The sequence below is a fragment of the Colobus angolensis genome, unplaced genomic scaffold (genome assembly GCF_000951035.1).
Source record: "Colobus angolensis palliatus isolate OR3802 unplaced genomic scaffold, Cang.pa_1.0 Scaffold176, whole genome shotgun sequence".
NCBI lineage: Eukaryota > Metazoa > Chordata > Mammalia > Primates > Cercopithecidae > Colobus > Colobus angolensis.
The window spans coordinates 4,582,424-4,604,488 of record NW_012114888.1 but is presented as its reverse complement, the minus strand read 5'-3'; the positions used below and the strand labels follow the sequence as shown (position 1 = coordinate 4,604,488).

Here is a 22,065-nt window from a genome sequence, read left to right as displayed (position 1 = left end):
TTTTTTTTTTTTAAGACAGAGTCTCGCTCTGTCACCCAGGCTGGAGTGCAGTGGTACCATCTCGGCTCACTGCAACTTCTGCCTCCCAGGTTCAAGTGATTCTCATGCTAGAAGGTAGGTTAAAGTTCCAGGTAAGCAGCTGTTTACAAGAAAATAAGTTAGAGTCTCATGCAAGGAAAGGCTGGGTTAGTCTCCTAGACTTCTCTTTGTAAGAGGTTGGGTTCTGTATGGAACAGAAGCTGCGTCTGAGTCCCAAGTTTCTCTATTTAAAACCATAAAAGTACTATTAGTTTAAAAACATGGGAACTTCTCAGTCTACCAAAACATCCCTTTTTGAACCCCTGCTGGCTATATGCTCCACCAACTCTACCTGTTTCCTGTCTTGTTGGCATGATATTACTAAGGATAGTTTGGAACTTCAAGGGCTTCCTTGGGAAAATTTACATCTCCCCCAACTGTCTCCTCCAAAACCTCTCCCTTCCCATTGCTTCTGCTCCTTCTTCCTTTTACCACCTTTGATCTTCCCCTTAAGCTCTCTTGAATCCTTTCATAGGTCCCTCTTCAAACCCCTACCTCTTCCACCCCTCTATCTATTCCTGCCAGACCATTCCCTTCCTACTTCAGTCTCTTAACTCCCTATAATCACTTGAACTTTGGGACCCCTCCTCCCATCAGGGGCTCTCAAGAGACTGAGGGAACCCTGAAAGCAACCACCTGAGACTAAAAGAGAAAAAAAAAACTAATTGGAAATAGACTGGACATTGAACCTTTAAATTCTTGAGTCTCCTTTGCCAGTAGAAGCAGCCCTTCTACCCCATCTGAGAAGATTAACCCTACTGTTCCTGAAGCACTTTCAGTGGCTTCTCCTGAGGTACTTGCCTTGACGGGCACTGCCGATTCCCTTAAGAGCCTATGCTCACCATCCTTCTTTGCTTTTAGACATATAACTGGACTCAAGTCAAAGCAAGTCCCAAAAGGTAAAGCACAAAGAATGACCCATGAGGATGCGCGTACACCAAAAGAACGGCATGATTCATTTAATTTATGCAGACAGATCTAGAGACTATACAAGGATATGGATATCAAGGGTGTATGATAAAGGTGGAAGAAACAAAAAGTTGGATCAGGCTGAATTGATTGATATGGGCCCACAAAAAGTTGGATCAGGCTGAATTGATTGATATGGGCCCACAAAAAGTTGGATCAGGCTGAATTGATTGATATGGGCTCACTAAGCAGAGATTCTGAATTTGATATTGCTGCTGGAGGAATTAGAAAGGGCTCTAACAGTTTGGTTGGCTGGCTGGCTAAACATGGACCAAAAGGTGGTCTACACTAAATGAAGTTGAAATGCCAGAACTGCCTGGGTATTCTGCAGAGGAAGGTATCCAAAGAATTGGACTGTTGGAGGGGATTTATCATGTGAGACCTGTTCATCTACTCTGGGAGGGTCCAGAGGACACACCTGTCACCACGGTGAGAAACAAATTTGTAAGGGGAGCTCAAGCATCCTTGACGAGCTCTGAGTGCTCTTGTCTGTAGGCTGGAACTTACAGTGGGAACTGCAGCCACTGAGTAGGGAAACCTAAGTGCAATGGGGATAGTTGGATCCTGGGGTGGCAGGGGTTAAAGGGAGGTACTTAATCGCCAAATGCAAGGTGAACATGGCTACCTCAATAGACAGCAGAGTCAAAGCAACAATCAGAATAGTCTGATTCACAGAGACCTATAGCATTGGCTAGTTGATCATGGTGTCCTGAGAAAAGAAACAGACAGGCAGTCTACACAATAATAAGTTGATCTGTATAAGCAGAGGAGTTCTAGGTCAAGTGAACAAAACTCTAACTTGAATCATAAAAGCACAAAGTCACAGCCCTTCAATCAATTCCCAGACTTGAGCCTATTTACCGACTCAGACCCAGAACCCCTTGAATGAAGGGGAAGCCAGGTCCCCTTAGGGAAGGACCCTGGTACACTGCCAAAAACTTATACTATGAAATCTTTCTCCCAGTGTTCCCCAAAGGGACCTATGGCCTTTATATCAAGATAACTAGGTATTGGGAAAAAAGAACAATCAGACATTTTGGGAATTACTGGACACTGGCTCTGAACTGCCACTAATTCCAGGAGACCCCAAACACCACTATGGTCCACCAGTCAGGGTAGGAGCTTACAGAAGTGTAGTGGTTAATGGAGTTTTAGTTGAGGTCCATCTCACAGTGCGTCCAGTGGGTCCCTGAACCTATCCTGTGGTTATTTCCCCAGTTCCTGAATACATAATTGGAAGGACATATTCAGTAACTGGCAGAATCCCCACATTGGTTCCCTGACCTGTGGAATGAGGGTTACTATGGTGGGGAAGGCCAAGTGGAAGCCACTAGAGCTGCCTCTACCTAGGAAAATCGTAAACCAAAAGCAATACCACATTCCTGGAGGGACTGCGGAAATCAATGCTACCATCAGGGATATGAGGGATGCAGGTATGGTGATTCCCACCACATCCCCATTCACCTTTCCTATTTGGCCTGTGCAGAAAATAGACAGCTTTTGAAGAATGACACATTACTGTAAATGTCACCAAGTGGTGACTCTAATTACACTTGCTCTTCAAAATGTGGTTTCATTGCTTAAGCAAATTGACATATTCCCTGGTACCCAGTATGCAGCTATTGATCTGGCAAATTTTTTTTGTGATACTTGTTAGTAAAGACCACTAGAAGCAGTTTGTTTTTGGCTGGCAAGGTCAGCTATACACCTGTACTGTCCTACCTCAGAGGTATATCAACTCTCCAGACCTATGTCATTATTTAGTCTGCAGGCATCTTGATCACCTTTCCCTTCCACAAGATATCACACTGGTGCATGACATTAATGAGATAATGCTGATTGGACCTAGTAAGCAAGAAGCAGCAACTATGCTAGATTTATGGGTAAGATATTTACATATCAGAGTGGGAAATAAATCTGAAAAAAATTTAAGGGCCTTATACCTCAGGGAAATTTCTAGGGGTTCAGTGGTACAGGGCATGTCAAGATATCCCTTCTAAGGTGAAGCAAAAGCTGTTGTACCTTCCTATAAGGAAAAATAAAAAGGCACAATGCCTACTGGGCCTCTTTGGATTTTGGAGGTAACACATTCCTGATTTGGGTAAAGCTACTCTGGTCCATTTACCAAGTTATCCAAAAAGTAGCTAGTTTTCAATGGGGCCCAGAACAAGAGAAGACTCTACAACAGATCCAGGCTGCTGTGCAAGCTGCTCTGCCACTTGGACCATACAGCAGATCCAATGGTGCCTGAAGTGACAGTGGCAGATGGGGATGCTGTTTGGAGCCTTTGGCAATCCCCTATAGGTGAGTCACAGTGCAGATCTTTAGGATTTGGGAACAAAGTCCTGCCATCCTTTAGTAGTGGATAACTACTCTCCTTTTGAGAAACACTTTTTGGCTTGCTATCAGGCCAGAATTTACTCACCCACTGAATTTAAGCATATTAGTTAGTGGAGAAGAAACTTAACAAGGATTTCCTCAGTAACAGCAAGTGAACATGGAAGAGCTCAGTGCTGAACCTCTGCCCCACAGTGGGGGTGCTGGAAATGTGGCATAGAGAAGACCCACTCCCCACTGCTGCTGATAGCACCCAAGTCCTTCTGATTGAGGCCCAACCTGTTGATGGTCTGAGGCCAGCAGGAGGCTCTGGTGCACTGGGCCTGGGCATTATTGGGGCCATGTTGCTTGAGAATGTACCCCAAAGTGGGTAGTAAACTCCATCTACTAAGGCTAAATACCTGTACAAAATTGACAGTCAACAAGAACCATAAGGGAAAGTTAGAAAGATATATATATTTGGTCTTCATCACCTGATATGGTTTGGATCTGTGTCACCTATAAATCTCATGTCAAATTGTAATCCCCAGTGTTGGAGATGGGGCCTGGTGGGAGGTGACTGGATCATGGGGCAGATTTCTCATGAATGGGTTAGCACCATCCCCTTGGTGCTGTTCTCATGATAGTGAATGAGTTCTCATGAGATCTGGTTGTTTAAAGGTATGCAGCACCTCCCCCTCACTCTTACTCTTGCTCCCACCATGTAATATGCTTGCTTCCCCTTTGCCTTCTGCCATGATTGGAAGCTTCCTGAGGCCTCCTGAGAAGCAGGAGCCACTATGCTTCCTTTACAGCCTGCAGAACCATGAGCCAATTAAACCTCTTTTCTTTATAAATTACCCAGTCTCAGGCATTTCTTTATAGCAATGTGAGAACAAACGGACTAATACATGGTGTAACCTCAGATCAGACATGATAACCTTGGCCCTGCCCCCTCAGCCCTGAAAACAAAGAGATGGTCCTGTTCTCTGAAACTAAGGAGGCAATGGGTCCCCCCATCTCCTCAGCCTGTGCCTTCAGGGCCTGTGGTGGCAGCTACAGCCCTACTAGCTTCTGAACTATCCTCAAAGTCATTCTTCCCTTTTCTTGAAGGATAACACATGATCACAGTCAAAACAGCTTTACCATCACATTTCCTGCGTATAGAATCCCAGAAGTCCGAGAGCCTTCCTTCATTTTCTCCTGTCTCTGTCCCCTTCAGTCCAACCTGGAAGCATTTCTAGTGAGACAGTTGACTGGATCCACAAGTCACATACCTAATCTCTTTAGTAATTGGTTGTCCAGACACACCCTTGGTATGTTCTTTCCAGAGGACACTTTCTGAATTTTTGCCATATGGATAGGCTGAAAATTTTCCATATCTTCAAGTTCTGGTACCTTTTTCCTAACAATTCTTTCTTCAATTTATCTCTTTCTTCTCACATTTTACTATAGCAGCACAGAGAAACCAGGCTGTGCTTTCAACACTGCTTGGAAATCTCCTCAAATAAATATTCAGGTTCATCACACACAAGTTCTACTTTTCACCCAACAGAATGCAATTCAGCCATGTTCTCTGGTACTTTATAACAAGGATTGCTTTTCTTCCAGTTTGCAATAATATGTTCCTTATTTCTATCTGAGATCTCACTAAAAGTACCTTTAACATTCATGTTTCTACCAATAGTCTCGTTAAGGCAATCTAGGCTTTTTCTGTCAAGCATATCAAATCCCAGCCCCTAGCTTCAGCCTCTACCCATTACCCAATTCCAAAGCCACTTTCACATTTTTAAGGTGTTTATCACAGCTGCACCCCATTTCCAAGTATAAAACTCTGTATTAGTTTCCTAGGGTTGTTATAACAAAGTACCACAAACTAGGGGGCTCAAAACAACAGAAATTTATTGTCGCACAGTTCTGGAGGCCAGAACTCCAAAACCAAGGTGTTAGCAGGGCCATACTCTCTTTGAAGGTGCTAGGGAAGGAACTGTTCCAGGCCTCTCTGAAATTCTGGTGGCCTCAAGTGTTTCTTGGCTTACAGATGTATCATTCTAGTCACATTCCATCTTCTCCCTGTGCATCTTCATATTGTCTTCCCTCTGTGTGTGTGTGTGTGTGTATGTATGTGTGCGCACATGTCTGTGTCCAGTTTTCTCCTTTTTATAAGGACACCAATTATATTAGATTAAAGCCTACCCTAATGATCTCATTTTAGCTTGATTACTTCTGTAAAGACTCTATTTCCAAATAAGGTCACATTCTAGGGGACTGGGAGATTAGGACTTCAATATATTTTATTTGGGGGACACAATTTAACCCATAACAGGCTCCTCACAACTTCACAGGATGGTTATCCTTACCTACTGAGAGCAGGTGGCTGTAGTTCTCCAACATTACATCCTGGTACAGGCGTCTTTGTGTAGAGTCCAGTTGCTGCCACTCCTCTCTACTGAAGTCCACAGTCACATCCTCAAATGACACTGATACCTGTAACAACACAATCTTGTTCAAGGCAACATGATCAGCACTGGAGGATGGAGAGAAGACAGATAGGAAGTTCTTTTTATACTTTTTCATCATAATATACCATATGGTATGCCCATTAAATACTTAGTGTGTATACACACACACACACACACACACACACACACAAAATATTGTGTAGAATATAAAAATCTAATCATAAATTCCTGCTATTCATTATGTAGGACATTTAGTCTTCCATTTATTAAAAATTATAATTTTTAGTAAGGATGTGACCTTGATCCTATTTTGTTGCTCATTTTTATGAGAAATTTGTGCTCTATAACTTTTAGAGGGAAGCACATATATCCCCTCCATCCCAATTTTTAACAGTTTCACATAGCTCCCTCTCCTGTTGCTTTCATTTACTCTTCAAAAATACTGCCTTTTTATCTTGATGCCCTTTTATTGCTCATTTCTAATTTAATTCCGTGGTGGTCAGAAAGTATACTCTGTATGATTTCAACATATGGTCTATCTAGGATAATGGTCCATGTCTCCCTGAAAAGAATATATATTTGGCTATTGATGGCTGTAGTCTTCTGTAATATATAAATCAAGTTGGTTGAGTGTTGTTGAAATTTCCTATCGCATTACTGATTTGTTTTCTACTTGTTTAATCACTTATTTGTCAAGATTTTGGTAAAAACTGACAAATGTTAAAGTTTATATGGCTATGTGAAGGACCCAGAATACCCAAAAGCAAGAAAAGGTATGAAGGATTTATACCCCCTAATGTTAAGATTTACTGTAAAGCTACAGTAATTCCAGCAGTATGGGACGATGTAAGCACAGACAGATATATCATTAGAACAGAATAAAGTCCAGAAACAGACCCATACATGTACGGACAATTGTTTTTTGACAAAAGTGCCAATGTGATTCAATGGGCGAAAGGGAAGTCTTTTCAACAAATTGTGTTGGAAGAGATAGATATCAGTATTAGGAAAAAAAACACAAACCTTGACCCACCCTTCAAACCATATACAAAAATTAACAAAAATTAAGTTTCAGTATGACTGCATTGCTTTTATCAGACCAACCTTCATACACATAACAACTATAAACTCTGAACAAAAAATATTAAGATACTAAGGAGCAACCCAATTCAGGCATCTATGGGAGGACAGCTGACACTTCGAAGAAAGGCTGGCACTTTAGCTTGTGAATAGGCCCAGTCAGTGCCATGTGGCACAACTAAAATTCCAAGAGAAGTGGTACATGCTTGTGGTCCCAGCTACTTGGGAGGCTGAGGCAGGAGGACTGATTAAACCTGAGAGGTCAAGGCTGCAGTGAGCTATGATTGCACCACTGCACTCCAGCCTGGGTGACAGAGCAAGATCCTGTCTCAAAAAAAAAAAAAAAAAAAAAAAAAAAAAAAGAGAGAAAAGAAAAGAAAACTACCAGTGTTACTGATTTGAAGAATCGAAGGGGAGTTCTGCAGTCATAACTACCATGGAAAATCAAGGGGGAATCCAGAAAGGCACTGAAAGAGAGAAGGGTGCCTAAATTCTGTGATGAACTCTGCCCAGATCTCTGGTTGACCAGCTAAATGAACTGAAATTTGAGCTACCACATACCACAGAGAAAACATTTCCCAGTTCGAGCCTAGCCAAGTTAAGTGCTCCCTACACAAAGCAAAACAAAAAATAATCAACAATAGTCAGAGGAATTAAACAGAATCAAGCATCTCTAATATATGTTTCACAACAAAGATACAATCCAAAACAACTCAACAGAGAGACACAGAAAGGTGTGGAGAGAAAGGGAAGAGGCTCAAGAGAAAATGCACTCAGAGACTGACCTGAGGTGATCCAGATGCTAGAATTAGCAGAAAAGCACTTTAAATCAGTTAGTTATAATTATGCTCAAAAACACACAAATATGTTCATAATGAACGAATACATAGGATAGGCCAACTGAGAAATATAAACTATTAAAAAAACTGAAAAATACAATCTGAACCTAAAAAGTTCACTGGATGGGCTTGAGAGAAGGATACAGATAACTGAAGGAAGAGGTAATTAACTTAAAGATAGACCAACAGAAATTATCCAATCTGAAACGCAGAGAGAACAAAATTGAAAATAAAAACAAATAGTCTCAGGGATGATGCTATGGTTTGAATGTTTGTTATCCCTCCGAAATTTATGTTGAAACTTAATCCCAATGCAACAGTATTAAGAGGTATGGCCTTTAGGAGGTATTTACGTCATGAGGGCTCATGAATGTGTTAGTGTTCTTTTAAAAGGGCTGGAGGGAACTAGCTACATCCTTTCTTTTTGACCTTCTACGCTTTCCACCATATGAGGACACAGAATTCACCCCCTCTGGAGGACACAGCAACAAGGCGCCATCTTGGAAGCAGAGAGCAGCCCTCACTGGACACCTAAGCTGCTGGTGCCTTTATCTTGGACTTTTCAGCCTCCAGAACTGTGAGAAATACATTTCTATTGTTTATAAGACACCCAATCTCAGGGATGTTGTTACAGTAGGACAAACAGACTAAGACAGATGAGTAAGACAAAAATCAAAAGATCTAACATACATGCAATTTAAGACCCAGAAGGGGAGAAGGGCAGAAAAGACATTTTTTAAAATAATGTGCAGAAATTTCTCAAATTTGGCGAAAGACATACGTTTATAGATTCAATAAGTTTTGCAAATTCCAAACAGAATAATACACATAAAACCATTCCTAGGAGCATCATAGTCAAACTATTGAGAACCAAAGAAGACAAGATTTTAAAAGCAGCTGGAAAAGCAAAAAACAAACAAAAAAACCCCACAAATATTACACACAGAGAAATGGTGATTCAAGTGACCACTTACTGCTCAACAGAAGAAGTGGAGGCTAAAATACAGTTGGATGGTACTTTTAAAATGCTGAAGAAAATAAAGTATTATCTGGCTGGTTAAATGTTAGGAATTCTTTGATTAGTTCTCAAGGCCTAGGAATAATTCTTCATGGCTTTTGGCTCCACACTCTGGGTTCCTGGCACCACCATCTGAGTCATCCTTCCTTTTTCATGAAAAGCAACAAAAGAATGTGCTCAACCTGCTTCCTGTCAGAAAAATATTGGGGGGCTAACATGTTTTCACATTTTTTATTGTTTATATCCCTTTCAGTCCAAAGTGGTAGTATTTCTGCTAATACAGTTTGCTCTAAAATTTTATCTTCTGTGAATCTCACTGGGTTCACTCCATTAGATAAAAGCTGTACCCATAGATCTCTCTGAAATTTAGGATTTCTCTAACATTCTCCTTAAAATCTTTTCCAGCCTCCACCAACTTCTCAGTTTGAAGGACACTCCTGCATTTTCAGGCTGCCCCATTCCCAGTACCAAAATCTGTGTTAAATCACTCTAAAACATAGTAAGTTAAAACAACTGAATCACTCAGCACAACAGCCTGCAAGAAACTGAATCTTACCAACAATCACTTGAGTAAGCTTGGAAGTGGATCCTTCCCTAGTCAATCTTCAAGATGGATGTAGCCCCAGCCAACATGGACTGCAGCCTTGTGAGAGACCCTGAGTGAGAGGACCCATGTAAGCCACAACTGGATTCCTGACCCACAGAAACTGTGAGGTAATAGATGAGGGCAGCTCACAATATGGCAGCTTCCTTCATCAGAGCAAGCGAGAAGAGCCAGAGAGAATAAGCGAGAAGAGCCAGAGAGAAGAGCCAGTGAGAATATGCTCACAACACGGCAGCTTCCTTCATCAGAGCAAGCAAGAAGAGCCAGAGAGAATATGCCAGCAAGCTATCTTACAATCTCTCTTTTTTTTTTTTTTTTCAGCTCTGTCGCCCAGGCTGGAGTGCAGTGGTGTGATCTCAGCTCACTGCAACCTGCGCCTCCCGAGTTCAGGCAATTCTCCCCCTCAACCTCCCAAGCACCTGGGATCACAGGCGCCTGCCACCACGCCCAGTTAATTTTTGTATTTTTAGTAAAGACGGGGTTTCACCATCTTGGCCAGGCTGGTCTTGAACTCCTAACCTCATGATCCACCCGCCTTGGCTTCCCAAAGTGCTGGGATTACAGGCGTGAGCTACCATGCCCAGCCACAATCTCTTATAACCTAACCTCAGAAGGGCCATCCCATCACTTTTGCCATATTCTATTTATTAGAAGCAAGTCACTAGGTCCAGCCCATACACAAAGGGAAGTGGATTGCACAAAGGTGTGAATATTGAGTAGTGGGGATCACTGAGAGCCATTTTAGAAGGCTGCTTACTACAATGTATCAGAATTTGTGAGAAGCAGATAAAAGACAAATTTAGAAGGAAATTTATAGCTTTAAACACTTACATTACAAAAGTCTAAATCAGTGTCCTAAAATTTACCCTCAAGAAGCCATTAGCTAATAGAAAATGAAGGACCAAATAAACCTAAAGGAAGTAAAAGAAAGGAAATACTAAAGAATAGAAATAGAAAACAAATCATAGAAAAAGTTAACAAAAAATTAACTTGCGCTAGATTATAGACCTAAACATAAAAGCTGAAACTAAAAATGCCCTACAAGGAAATGTAAGAGGATATCTTTGCAACCTTGACGTAAGCATGGATTTCTTGACATAGTACAAAAAACCCCAGCCATAATAGAAAATCTTCAAAAACTGGACCTTATCAAAATTAAAACTTATGCTCATCAAAAGACACTATTGAGAAAATGAAAAGTCAAGCCACAGACTGGGAGAAAATATTTACAATACATATACAAAACACCCATATTAAAAATGTAGAAAGAACTCCTAGAAAGTAATAAGAAAAAGACATATAGCCCAATTTTTTTTTAATGAGCAAAATACTTGAGTAGACACAAAAAAGATACACAAATGGCCAATAAAGCACATGAAAAGATGTTCACCATCATTAGTTGTAAGGGAAATGCAATTTAAGGTATATTGAGAAAGCACTAGACACTCACTAGAAAAGCTAAAATTAAAAAGAAACTCAAAAATTGCTGGTGGGAATGTAAAACCAAGCCATCACTTTGGAAACTTGTTTGACAATTTCTTTTTTTGTTTTTTGAGACAGAGTCTTGCTCTGTCACCCAGGCTGGAGGCAGTGGCGTGATCTTGGCTCACTGCAACCTCTGCCTCCCAGGTTCAAGGGATTCTCGTGCCTCAGCCTCCCTAGTAGCTGGGATTACAGGCATGTGCCACCACACCCGGGTAATTTTTGTATTCTTAGTAGAGACAGAATTTTGTCATGTTGGCCAGGCTGGTTTTGAACTCCTGACCTCAAGTGATCCGCTCACCTCAGCCTCCCAAAGTGTGGGATCACAGGCCTGAGCCACTGTGCCGGACCTTGTTTGACAGTTTCTAATAAAGTTAAACATATACCTACCATATAATTTAGCAATTCCATTTCTTAGTGGTTACTAAAAAGAAATGAAAACATACATCCTCAGAAAACTTCTATAAGAATGCCCATAGCAGGCTTGATTCATGATAATCAGAAACTAGACACATTCCAAATGTTCATCAACACATGAATATCTACACAAATTGTGGTGTCTTCATGCAATGGAATACTCAGCAACAAAAAAGGAAAAATCCACGGATAGACACAACAACCTGGATGAATCTCAAAAGCATTATGCTATTTTACAAACAGAAGCCAAACACTGAAGTCAGACACAGATGGTAGGATTCCATTACAAAGACAGGACAATCAAGAATTTTAATCTACAGGGATTAACATTAATCTATAGGGATTTTAATCTATAGAGATTAAACCTTAACAATGGTTGTTGCCTCAAGGGGAGAATAGTGACTGGTCAAGAGGGAACTTTCTATATTTTAATTTATATGCTGGCTACATGGGTATGTATATATATGTACATATATGTGTGTATATGGGTGTATATAGATGTACATATATATACACACACACATATACTTGTCAAAACTCATCAAACTATACATTTAAGATCTGGGCAATTCAGCATATTTCAAATATAACTCAATTTCAAAAACCACAAAAAAACAAAAGGACATGTTAGAAACATATTCAAGAGGCTGGGTGTGGTAGCTCATGCCTATAATCCCAGCACTTTGGGAGGATCGCTTGAGGCCACAAGCTCAAGACTAGGCTGGGCAACACAGTGAGACCCCATCTCTAAAAAAGTTTAAAAATTAGCCAGGCATGGTGGTATAAGCCTGTAGTCCCAATTGCCTGGAAGGCTGAGGAGGGAGGATCGTTTGAGCCCAGGAGTTTGAGGTTACAGTGAGCGATGGATGCATCACTGCACTCCAGCCTGAGTGACAGAGTGAGAACCTGACTCTAAAAATAAAATAAAATAAAATAAGTATATTGAAATATATTCAGGGTACACTGTGGGCCCCAAATAGAAAACAGTCAATTCTACTGGGGATGTAGGTTTAGGTTCCAAAAGTTGGTGCAGTTTAAACTGTCTCTTGGAAAAAAAAAATAATTGAGAAGATAAGTGGGGGAAATACTTTCCAGAAGAGACAAGAATAGTGTGGAAACAGAAAATACACGGTGAATTAAGTAAAGAGCAAACAGCTCTGTAAAAAAGAGAGAAGACTATTTATATGTCAGTGCTATGGTTTGAATATTTGTCCCCTCTATCATAAATAAGCAGCAACTATCTGGGGCCGGTGGCACAGGGGTAAGAAGAATTTACCAAGACAGTTGTAGGTGAAGAAAGGCAGATTTATTAGAGAGTAGGAAAATATGTTGCAAGGGTGCAATGGGCAGACCAGCAAGAGATGAGCTAACTGCACGGAAAGAAAGGCTTGCTGGGGATTTTATAGAATGGTGTTAATGATGTATACTGAAAAGGGCTTTGTGCAGTACTGATAACACCAGCTGAAGGTCTGGAGATAGTTGGGCGCAGGAAGATTGTGAGTTATTTGTGCAGGAGGGCTATGTGTCCTGGACCATGAAGAAAGGCAGACTTGTAGCTTATCTGCTTTCTCTTTTTGCTTTCCTTCAGTCCCACTAGCCCAACTCCTTTTCCCTAATTAGGACTCCACACCCTCCAAAATGGATTAATCCATTCATAGATTAATGGGTTATCACAGAAGTGGAACTTGTGGCTTTATAAAAAGAGGAAGAGAGACCTGAGCTAGCACGCTCAGCCCCCCCTTGCCATGTGATACCCTGTACCACCTCAGGACCCTGCAGAGTCCCCACCAAAGAGAAGGCCCTCACCAGATGTGGTCCCTTGACCTGGGACTTCTCAGCCTCCATAACTGTAAGAAATAAATTCCTTTTCTTTATAAATTACCCAGTTTCAGGTATTCTGTTATAAGCAACAGAAAATGGAAGTTAAACAATTAGGGAGGTGATTATGAGAAAAACATTCAGGTAAGCATGCTGGAGTCTGATCATGGAAATAGCACGAATTCTTTTAAGTAACAGATTGCCAATGAAGTGTTTTATATATCAAGAAAGAGGCATTACTGAGTTTTATACTAAAATTATTATCCCACCCACAACTACTTCATTTCAGGGTACACAAATAGTTGATTTTGGAAATTTATTCTTTACAGAAGAATTCCAGCCGAGAAATGCTAATAAAAGCAATGATCATGAGGCCAGGTGCAGTGACTCATGCCTGTAATTCCAGCACTTTGGGAGGCCAAGGCCGGCAGATCACTTCAGCCCAGGCATTTGAGACCAACCTGGGCAACATGGCAAAACCCTGTCTGTACAAAAAATACAAAAAATTAACCAGGCATGGTAGCGCACACCTGTAGTCCCAGCTACTTGGGAGGCTGAGGTGGGAGAATAACCTGAGCTTGGGAGGTCAAGGCTGCAATGAGCTGTGATGCACCACTGTGCTCCAGCCTGGATGACAGAGCAAGACCCTGCCTCAAATAAAAAAGCACTGATCATCAATGACTGCTGAAACCACTGAGTCAAAGACTGAAGAAATTTTATAATGTATGAACCAGGCTGACAATCCCTGAACACACAGACATACTTAAGTATTATGCACCTCCCGGAAGGATGAATCAGCAAGTGTGTTCAACACCACTTATGAAGTATTCTTGTCAAAAAAAATTAAATCTGAATTGATCAAGCCTCTAGATTCATCAGTTCATATTAAAATAAAGATACAGGAACACATTAATAACACCACAAGAATACAATTAGCCAATTCCAAAATGTGGGATATAGCACAGGGCAAATGGCCCAGTTTCTTCAACAAATAAATAGCAAGGAGAAAAACGAGAGAGAGGAGAATCTGGGAGATTTGCCATAGATTAAAAGGGACTTGAGAGGCTGTTGAGAGATGGTTTTCCACAGGTCTCTGCACATGTTGAAAGCAGACTCACTGACTGCCTTTTTTCCAACTTACCTTTTCAAGACTGTTAATATAGCAAGCAGCCCTGGAAAACAGAGTCTCCCTCCAGAACAAAGGGCAGGTTATACTAGAAATTATACTAAATGTAATTTCTCCCTTCAGAACAAAGGAGAGGCAGACTTATTGCCCATTATAAAAGATCTGGAGTCCATAAATTTAGGCTTTCTCTCCTATAATGGAACCCACTGTATGTGCAGGTATCATCTAGCCCTCTGCATTGCCTTGTGGAAACTGAGGCTCAGAGAAGCAGCACAAATGCTAACACTCCGGCTACCACTATTGCCACAAGCATTATAAAGTCCTTTATCTCTTACTGAGGAGTCTTGTATTTTTTTGCCAGCAACCATGATACTGTGCTGGGTTTTTATGTTGCAAGTAGGGTAAAATCTCAGACCCTTCACAGTTCTTGGAAGTTCTGGTGATTAGGAAGTTCTCTCTGGTCAATGAGGAGGCCACTCACAGAGATGTAGCTTTCTGGAAAAGGAAAGATGAGGGCCTTGTAGACCCCTGGAAGGAAAAAATAATCCCCCCAACTCCCTGCCATGGATGTCCATTGTCTAATCCCTGGAACCCGTGAATATATTATACTACATAGCAAAAGGAAATTAAGGTTGCATATGGTATTAAGGTTTTAAATTAGCAGACCTAAAATATGGAAATTATCATGTATCATCCAGGTGGGGCCAATGTAACCACAAGGATCTTTAAAAGAAGAGTGGCCAGGCGCGGTGGCTCACGCCTGTAATCCCAGCACTTTGGGAGGCTGAGGTGGGCGGATCACGAGGTCAGGAGTTCAAGACCAGCCTGACCAACATGGTGAAACCCCATCTCTACTAAAAATACAAAAATTAGCCAGGCGTGGTGGCGCACACCTGTAATCCCAACTACTCGGGAGGAGGAGGCAGGATAATCGCTTGAACCCAGGAGGTGGAGGTTGCAGTGAGCCAAGATCACACCACTGCACTCCAGCCTGGGCAACAGAGTGAGACTTTGTCTCAAAAAAAAAAAAAAAAGAAGAAGAAGAGTGAGGAAGAAGAGAAGGTTAGAGTGATCCAATGTGAGAACAACTGGACTCACTGTTGCTGGCTTTGAAGATGGAGGAAGCAGCCACAAGCCAAGGAATATGGGTGGCCTCTAGAGGTTGGAAAGGGCAAAGAAATGGAGTTTTCCTTAGAGCCTTGAGGAAGGAATGAGCTTTGCCATCTTGATTAATTTAGACCAGTGAGAACCATTTTGGACTTCTGAACTACAGAACTATAGGATAACAAACTTCTGTTATTTTAAGCCACTAAGTTTGTGGCAGTTTGTTACGGTAGTGATAGAAAACTAATATATGGGGCAATTAAGAGGATTTAAGGTGAATCAGCAGTGAATATGTTGACTAAATTGTATGGTCAACTGTGTAATAAATGGTCCTCCACTTTACTGCTTGTCAATGAGGAGGAACTGGAGAAATTATTACACACTAAGTCACAGGAAGAAGGTTTAAAGAGTCTCCTAGTTATTCCAAACTCTCACCCAGGTGGGGGACTTCCTCACCAATCTGATGGTCAGTCTCAGGTTCCCCCCAATGGGGGGATGCCACTGAGGGGAATGCCACCCGATACAGAGGTCTGTGCATACTGAAAACATGAGAGGTTCACTAGGTTGAGTCCTGAGAGGCTGCTTCATTGCTTGAAACTGAAAGTAAATGGGAAGACTTGCTTACCGGCATAGCGCTGCGCCCTCTCACTCCATGCCTGGTCCCTCTGTCCCCTTCTACCCTTAGTAATGACCAGTACTAAGGATCATTGGTGGGAGGGGTGGAGATGCAGTTCCCAACCCTTTTGCAGACAATAGTTACAGAAAAGAGCATCTACACTCAAGACAGAAAAAGAGGAAAGTTCATGACTGGTAGGCACAGAAACCAGGAAAATGGGCAGAACTTTGGCTGGTCTGGTTGCACGACAGGCAGAAGGGGATGTAAAGCTTGTTAAGGAAGAATGGCAACAGCTGGGGTGTTCACAGCTCGGCCCCTCCTGCAGTCTATCATGCCAACCTTAGAGCCCTTCAGAAGCAACAGGAAAAGGTCTCAGAGGTTTTTTGCAGTAGATTCTGGCTGCTGTCATTAGGCCTATAGTTAGCCCTCTTGGTAAGCTGCCTGAGATGAACTCTTATGGGAAATCACAGATGAGGCATTGACTAGCATTGGGCTCTTACTGCCCCGTATTGGATCTATAATGCTAGAAAATGAGAAACTGACCCAAAGAATTCAAGATTTTTTTAGGTCAGCTCACACTGTCCTGGAAAACTCCCCTCATTTTTATGTTTAAAACTAAGCAAGAACTTAAGGTATGCTATCAGGAAAATGGGCAGCAAATGCGCCAGCTTAAAGCGAACATCTTGAAAGTAAGAAGTTGCTACTGTGCTAGTAGAGCCTGAGTTTACCAATGGGCATGACTAGAAAGCAATGTGGCCATGGCTGTAGAACTGAGGCATCCCCAGGTCGAAATAGATGGTGTCAATAAGGCTGACCTTGCCGCCCGATACAGAGTTCTGGGCATACTAAAAACATGAGAGGTTCACTAGGTTGAGTCCTGAGCAGCTGCTGCATTGCTTGAAACTGAAAGTAAATGGGAAGACTTGCTTACTGGCATGGCACTGCGTCCTCTCACTCCATGCTTGGTCCCTCTGTCCCCTTCTACCCTGAAATCGGCTGTTTTTAATAAATGATTAGACAGGGGACAGAGTCCTCCCTGTTTCCTAGGGGGACCAAAGGCCACCATACACGTCCCTCTGAGTGTGCTGGAGAACTTCAGGGAAGGGAGGGACTCGGACTTCTAAGGCTTGGTTGGATACAGTCGCCCAAGGGACCATCCCATCTGATCTCAAGGTGTGGAAGGGAGAACCCAATTCAACTGATGGGGTTTAGGCAGGGATTAGTGAGGAAGGGAAACTAAAGTGACCTTCTGGGTAGGGCCCTTTGGGCCAATTCAATGTACTGTTATTGGGGCTTCCATGACTGAGTATATCACTGGCATGATGTTTTACATGCCTGTGCTGTGAATGCTCATCCAGTCCAAAGAGGATTCTCCTGTTCAGGGACTGCCATATGTAGACACATCATAGTGAGACATGCAAGCCACTCCCCAACCCATCTACCTTTCTCTCCCAGGTGGTCCAACAAAAAGGAGAGAAAGAATCCCTGGAGGACAAGGAGCAATCACAGCTTCAATTAAGGACAGAAAGGCAGCAGGCATAGTGAGATATGTAAGATGTCAATACAACAGCCCTATATGGCCAGTGAAAAAGATTAGCAGGAGCTGGAGGCTGACAGGGGATTACTGCCAACTGAATTCAGTTGTTGCTCCCATAGTCCTGGCTGTTACAAACATAGTGACTATAACTGAATACACTGCACAAGCGAATGGCATTTGGGACACTGTGTTGGACATTGCCTATGTTTTCTTTTCTACCCCACTGGAGTTGGAAGACACTTCCATGGGTCTCTTGTGCTCCTACACATCTTGCTGGGTATGACTAGACGGCAAGGCCTGGACTGCTCTTGACCTGGATACGTCTCAGGCTTATATCTGCATCAAGAAAGTTTGAACCTTGCCTACAGGCGGCTGTTCAGCAGCAGGTTCCCTGGGATGTGTTCATTTCCTGAGGTGCACTTCATTCACTGCATGTGCAGGCACTCATCAAGGACAATCTGAGCCACCCCTGTGGGAACTGGGATTTGGAGAACCCCTAGCCTATAAGGTTAAAAAAGAGTTGAATTTTCACTGTTGCCAAGGGGGAAAAAAATGCCTTTTCTCTTCTTCCCTTTTCTAGAGCATTTCCTTGAGAAGATTTATATTCTCTTCAATATGTACATAAATCTTTTTTTTTTTTTTTTTTTTTGAGACGGAGTCTTGCTCTGTTGCCCAGGCTGGAGTGCAGTGGTGCAATCTCAGCTCACTGCAAGCTCCGCCTCCTGTGTTACATCATTCTCCTGCCTCAGTCTCCTGAGTAGCTGGGACTACAGGCGCCCACCACCACGCCCGGCTAATTGTTTTTTGTATTTTTAGTAAAGATGGGGTTTCACCATGTTAGCCAGGATGGTCTCAATCTCCTGACCTCGTGATCCTCCCGCCTTGGCCTCCCAAAGTGCTGGGATTACAGGCATAAATCTTTTTAAAAGCTAAATAAGCTTTCTGTCAGCATTACAATGCAGAAATGTTTTTCTTAAGAGCTTATGAGGCATCTCTTTGAATACAGATATCAAGAATCCTATCTCCTATTTCCCTGTAACCCTAGAGTTTAGCGTAGGCACCAGGCTCTAAGCTGTAACTACCTGCTTTTCATAGAGACAGAGTTTGACTTTTGCCTTTGTATAAAGGCAATTAACTAGCATGTGTGGCCGCTCCAATTACCAGGTAAACAGGATGAACTATAAAAGAATATATAACAAATGGTGCTGTCAAGTCATCTCACATGAGGATGAGTTATCGTTTATCCTGAGAACATGTATGTAATGGATTATATCTGCTTGGCTACATAAAAGGGTGAGATTTTCTGCTACCTTTGCAATCTCATTAGCAGATTGCCTGTGATGCAAATCAGTGGGCTTAATGCTTATTCAATAATAAAACTGTTTTCTTTCTTCCCTACATTTGTAGTCAGGATTTCCTGGGTTGCCAGATTTTACTTTTAATTTTCCCCCAGCAATCTGCTGATGAGGACAGGATGGCCTGGAAGTTCCTGAATTGAGCAGACCAGCTGAAGGTGAATTATAAAATGTCTCCCTTCTAGCTCTGTGCTATTTTCAAATACTAAGCCAGACAAATCATCTTTTCCAAATTCCAGATTTTATGACTGAGAAGCATGTGTAATGCAGAACCTATAACTCCATCAGGATCACCACTAGCTTTGATGGTAGAAAACTATGGGAAAGCCTGCAAGGCTTTCTCTTAAAGGGCTAACATATCTGTATATAACATTTGGAATGAGAATCCAGTCTTATAGTGTGACCTGAGGATGATTCTTTTTCTTTGGGTGAATTAACTTATTTGTGGTGATTCTTAAAAGGACCTCATTGCAAGCAAATGTATTACTCATGTTTATGGGATGAATGTCATTCTAAGAAGAAAGTTAAAAATTATTTGGAAGGATTGAGGAAAACAGAAGAGCAAATGAGAGAATGAAAGGTACTTTCTCTTTCACCAAACCCTCCTGCTCCTCCCTGCTCTGCTGTCCCCATTCACTCTGTTCCCCTTGCATTGACCTCTTTATCTCTACCCACCCCTACCCCTGTGGCCTCAAATTGACTCCTGGTAAGAAGAAAGCCATAATCTTTGAGATGGGTGGTTCCCTTAGGGGGTTTCCCTGCAAAGAGGGACAAAAGCCCAACTGTTTTCACCAGCAATGAATTATCTGCCCTGTGTGAGGTTTGTGTGCCCTGATTCCATTTCATGCTTAGCCTAGATTGCACCTCCAACTGTCAGAATAACTGAGATACAAGACTGTCCCCATATGCAGGTGACAAGATGGAGAGCAGTTGCAGTAGTTACTTGGAAAATACAAACAAAAAAGGTGTGTTAGGCTGATACATACCAACATAGAAAAGAAATCCCAAGTGCTATCTAATTCTACATCTTTCTTGACTCAATGACAGGACAGCAGCCCTTCCTATCTGCATCACCAATAAGGCTGATGCCATCAAAAAGCTACCCCAGACCTCCACAAGTGGAACCTGAAATGGTAAGAATCTATGCCTTCAACTTGGCCAATATTACTCACATAAGGACTTCCTTTCCTGTGCCCAGGCAAGAGCCACAGAAGTTTGCACAAGAACTTGGTTGTGTGTTTCCAGTTTACAACCCTGAATATGGGGACGTACACTGGCTCCTACATGGAATTCTGCAACCAGCAGGCTGTGCTTGTTTGATGGAACAGGCATGTTAGGGATTGGAAGATGACCTGTCACAATAGGAGGAATAGTGGCCAAAAGACTGCTACTATCTGCCGTCCCTCATGGCCATGGAAGAACAAGGGCTTTAGGGACCCATTAAAAAGGGTTGCTAATGCCCATACTTGAACCCCTTTCTGCTAAAAGTGAGCTGGCAGAAATTACAGCAGTGAACCTAGAAGATGAGTGTGCTTCTTGTTGATTTCTCTCAGCAGTTTGTTGAGGCTTTCTCAAAATTTACCAGTACAAATCTAGGGACGGATCAAAAATACTCTCTGGTCCTGTCTACCTTTGTCTCAGCCAAGGACAGATTATTACTCAAATCTTAGCAGCAGCTACTTAGTTTTGGGACAAGCCAGAGAAAGATGAAGAAGAGAAGCAATTAAAACCCACTGTGAGGCCAGGCATGCTGGCTCACGCCTATAATTCCAGCACTTTGGGAGGCTGAGACGGGCAAATTGCTTGAGGCCAAGGACTTCAAGACGAGCCTGAGCAACACGGCGAAATCCTGTCTGTACTAAAAATACAAAAATTAGCCAGGCATGGTGGCATGTGCCTGTAGTCCCAGCTACTTGGGAGGCTGAGGCAGGAGAATCACTTGTACCCAGGAGGTGGAGGTTTCAGTGAGCCGAGACTGTGCCACTGCATTCCAGCCTGGGTGACACAGCAAGACTCTGTGTCAAAACAAAACAAAACAAAACAAACAAACAAACTCCACTGTGTTAACTGTACCCAGGAGGTGGAGGTTTCAGTGAGCTGAGATTGTGCCACTGCATTCCAGTGTGGGTGACACAACAAGACTCTGTGTCAAAACAAAGCAAAACAAAACAAACAAACAAACTCCACTGTGTTAACTGTTCAGTTACAACTATTTTCCAAAGGAATCACACTGCCCTGGACAATATATAAAGGGAGTCAAGGACAATGAGAAAACTGTCATTAGAATAAGAAGCCAGAACATTGGAAGAGGGATTGTAGAGATCCCAGAGGATGCAGAAATTCCAGGAACAGAGAGACATCAGGAAAGCCCCGGAGAAAACCCTCCACTAAGGAACAACTGGCAATTGGCTCAAAATTGGCAGACTGAGGGAGTTTCAGGGGTGGAAACTAGTGAATGGCAAGTGTCAATAACTTCCCCTCAGGCTAACCTATGCTTGCCTTTTCTGGTAGATACTGGTGCTACTTATTCTGCAATTGCCTCAAATTTCTCACTTGCCATCTGGTGACAGGTTAATATAGGCTGTTGACATTTCAGGTTAGCCTTCTACTTGTTTCTTTCCCTCCACAGTTCCCATAAAGATAGGTCCTCTGATAACGAATATGCTTTCTTACTTTCTCCTGATCCTCCTGTAAAGCTATTGAAGAGAGACTTCCTTGCAGATTTGCTGTGCAAAATAAAGGCTACCATATTCTCTACTCCAGACGGAGTGCTTGTGGAGATGCCTAGAGGAAAAGGCACCTGATCTGGTTACTAGGTGCCTTTAGAAAGAAAAGGGGATGGCAGAGGGTAGCAGTCTCACACTGTGCTGGAAAAGTACCCCAAACTGAAACAAATCAATGGGACCCATAGAATAATGATACTGGTTTAATTCAAGATAGCAAATCAATAAAAATAGCTTACCAAAAAGATAAGCTATGGCCATGTATAACACAATAACTTTTGTTGAGAGCTCAATCAGAAGGAATAAAACCATGTATAAAAGAATTAGAAAACTCAGGAATAATTTTAAAAGGGCACTCACCCTGTAATAGTCCCAGACTTCTAGTCAAGAAAGGTACATTTGATGAAGATTGACAACCACTATACAGATTTATACAAGACCTTAGGGAAGTAAATACATTTGTTGCTCCATTGACTCCATTATTTCTTAACCCTGCAACTACTCTGACTTCAGTGCCATTG

The 22,065-nt window shown here is 42.2% G+C and overlaps 1 protein-coding gene across 2 annotated transcripts in view; it reads right to left on the bottom strand.

Annotated features, from left to right (window-relative positions):
- The window catches only part of ZNF81 (zinc finger protein 81), an 89,478-nt gene that overhangs the window by 18,274 nt on the left and 49,139 nt on the right, over window positions 1-22,065 (bottom strand). For both annotated transcript variants that reach the window (XM_011938724.1, XM_011938723.1), the window contains one exon: window positions 5,724-5,850. In XM_011938724.1, coding sequence (XP_011794114.1) covers window positions 5,724-5,850 — 127 coding nt within the window. The remainder of the gene's footprint in view (window positions 1-5,723; window positions 5,851-22,065) is intronic.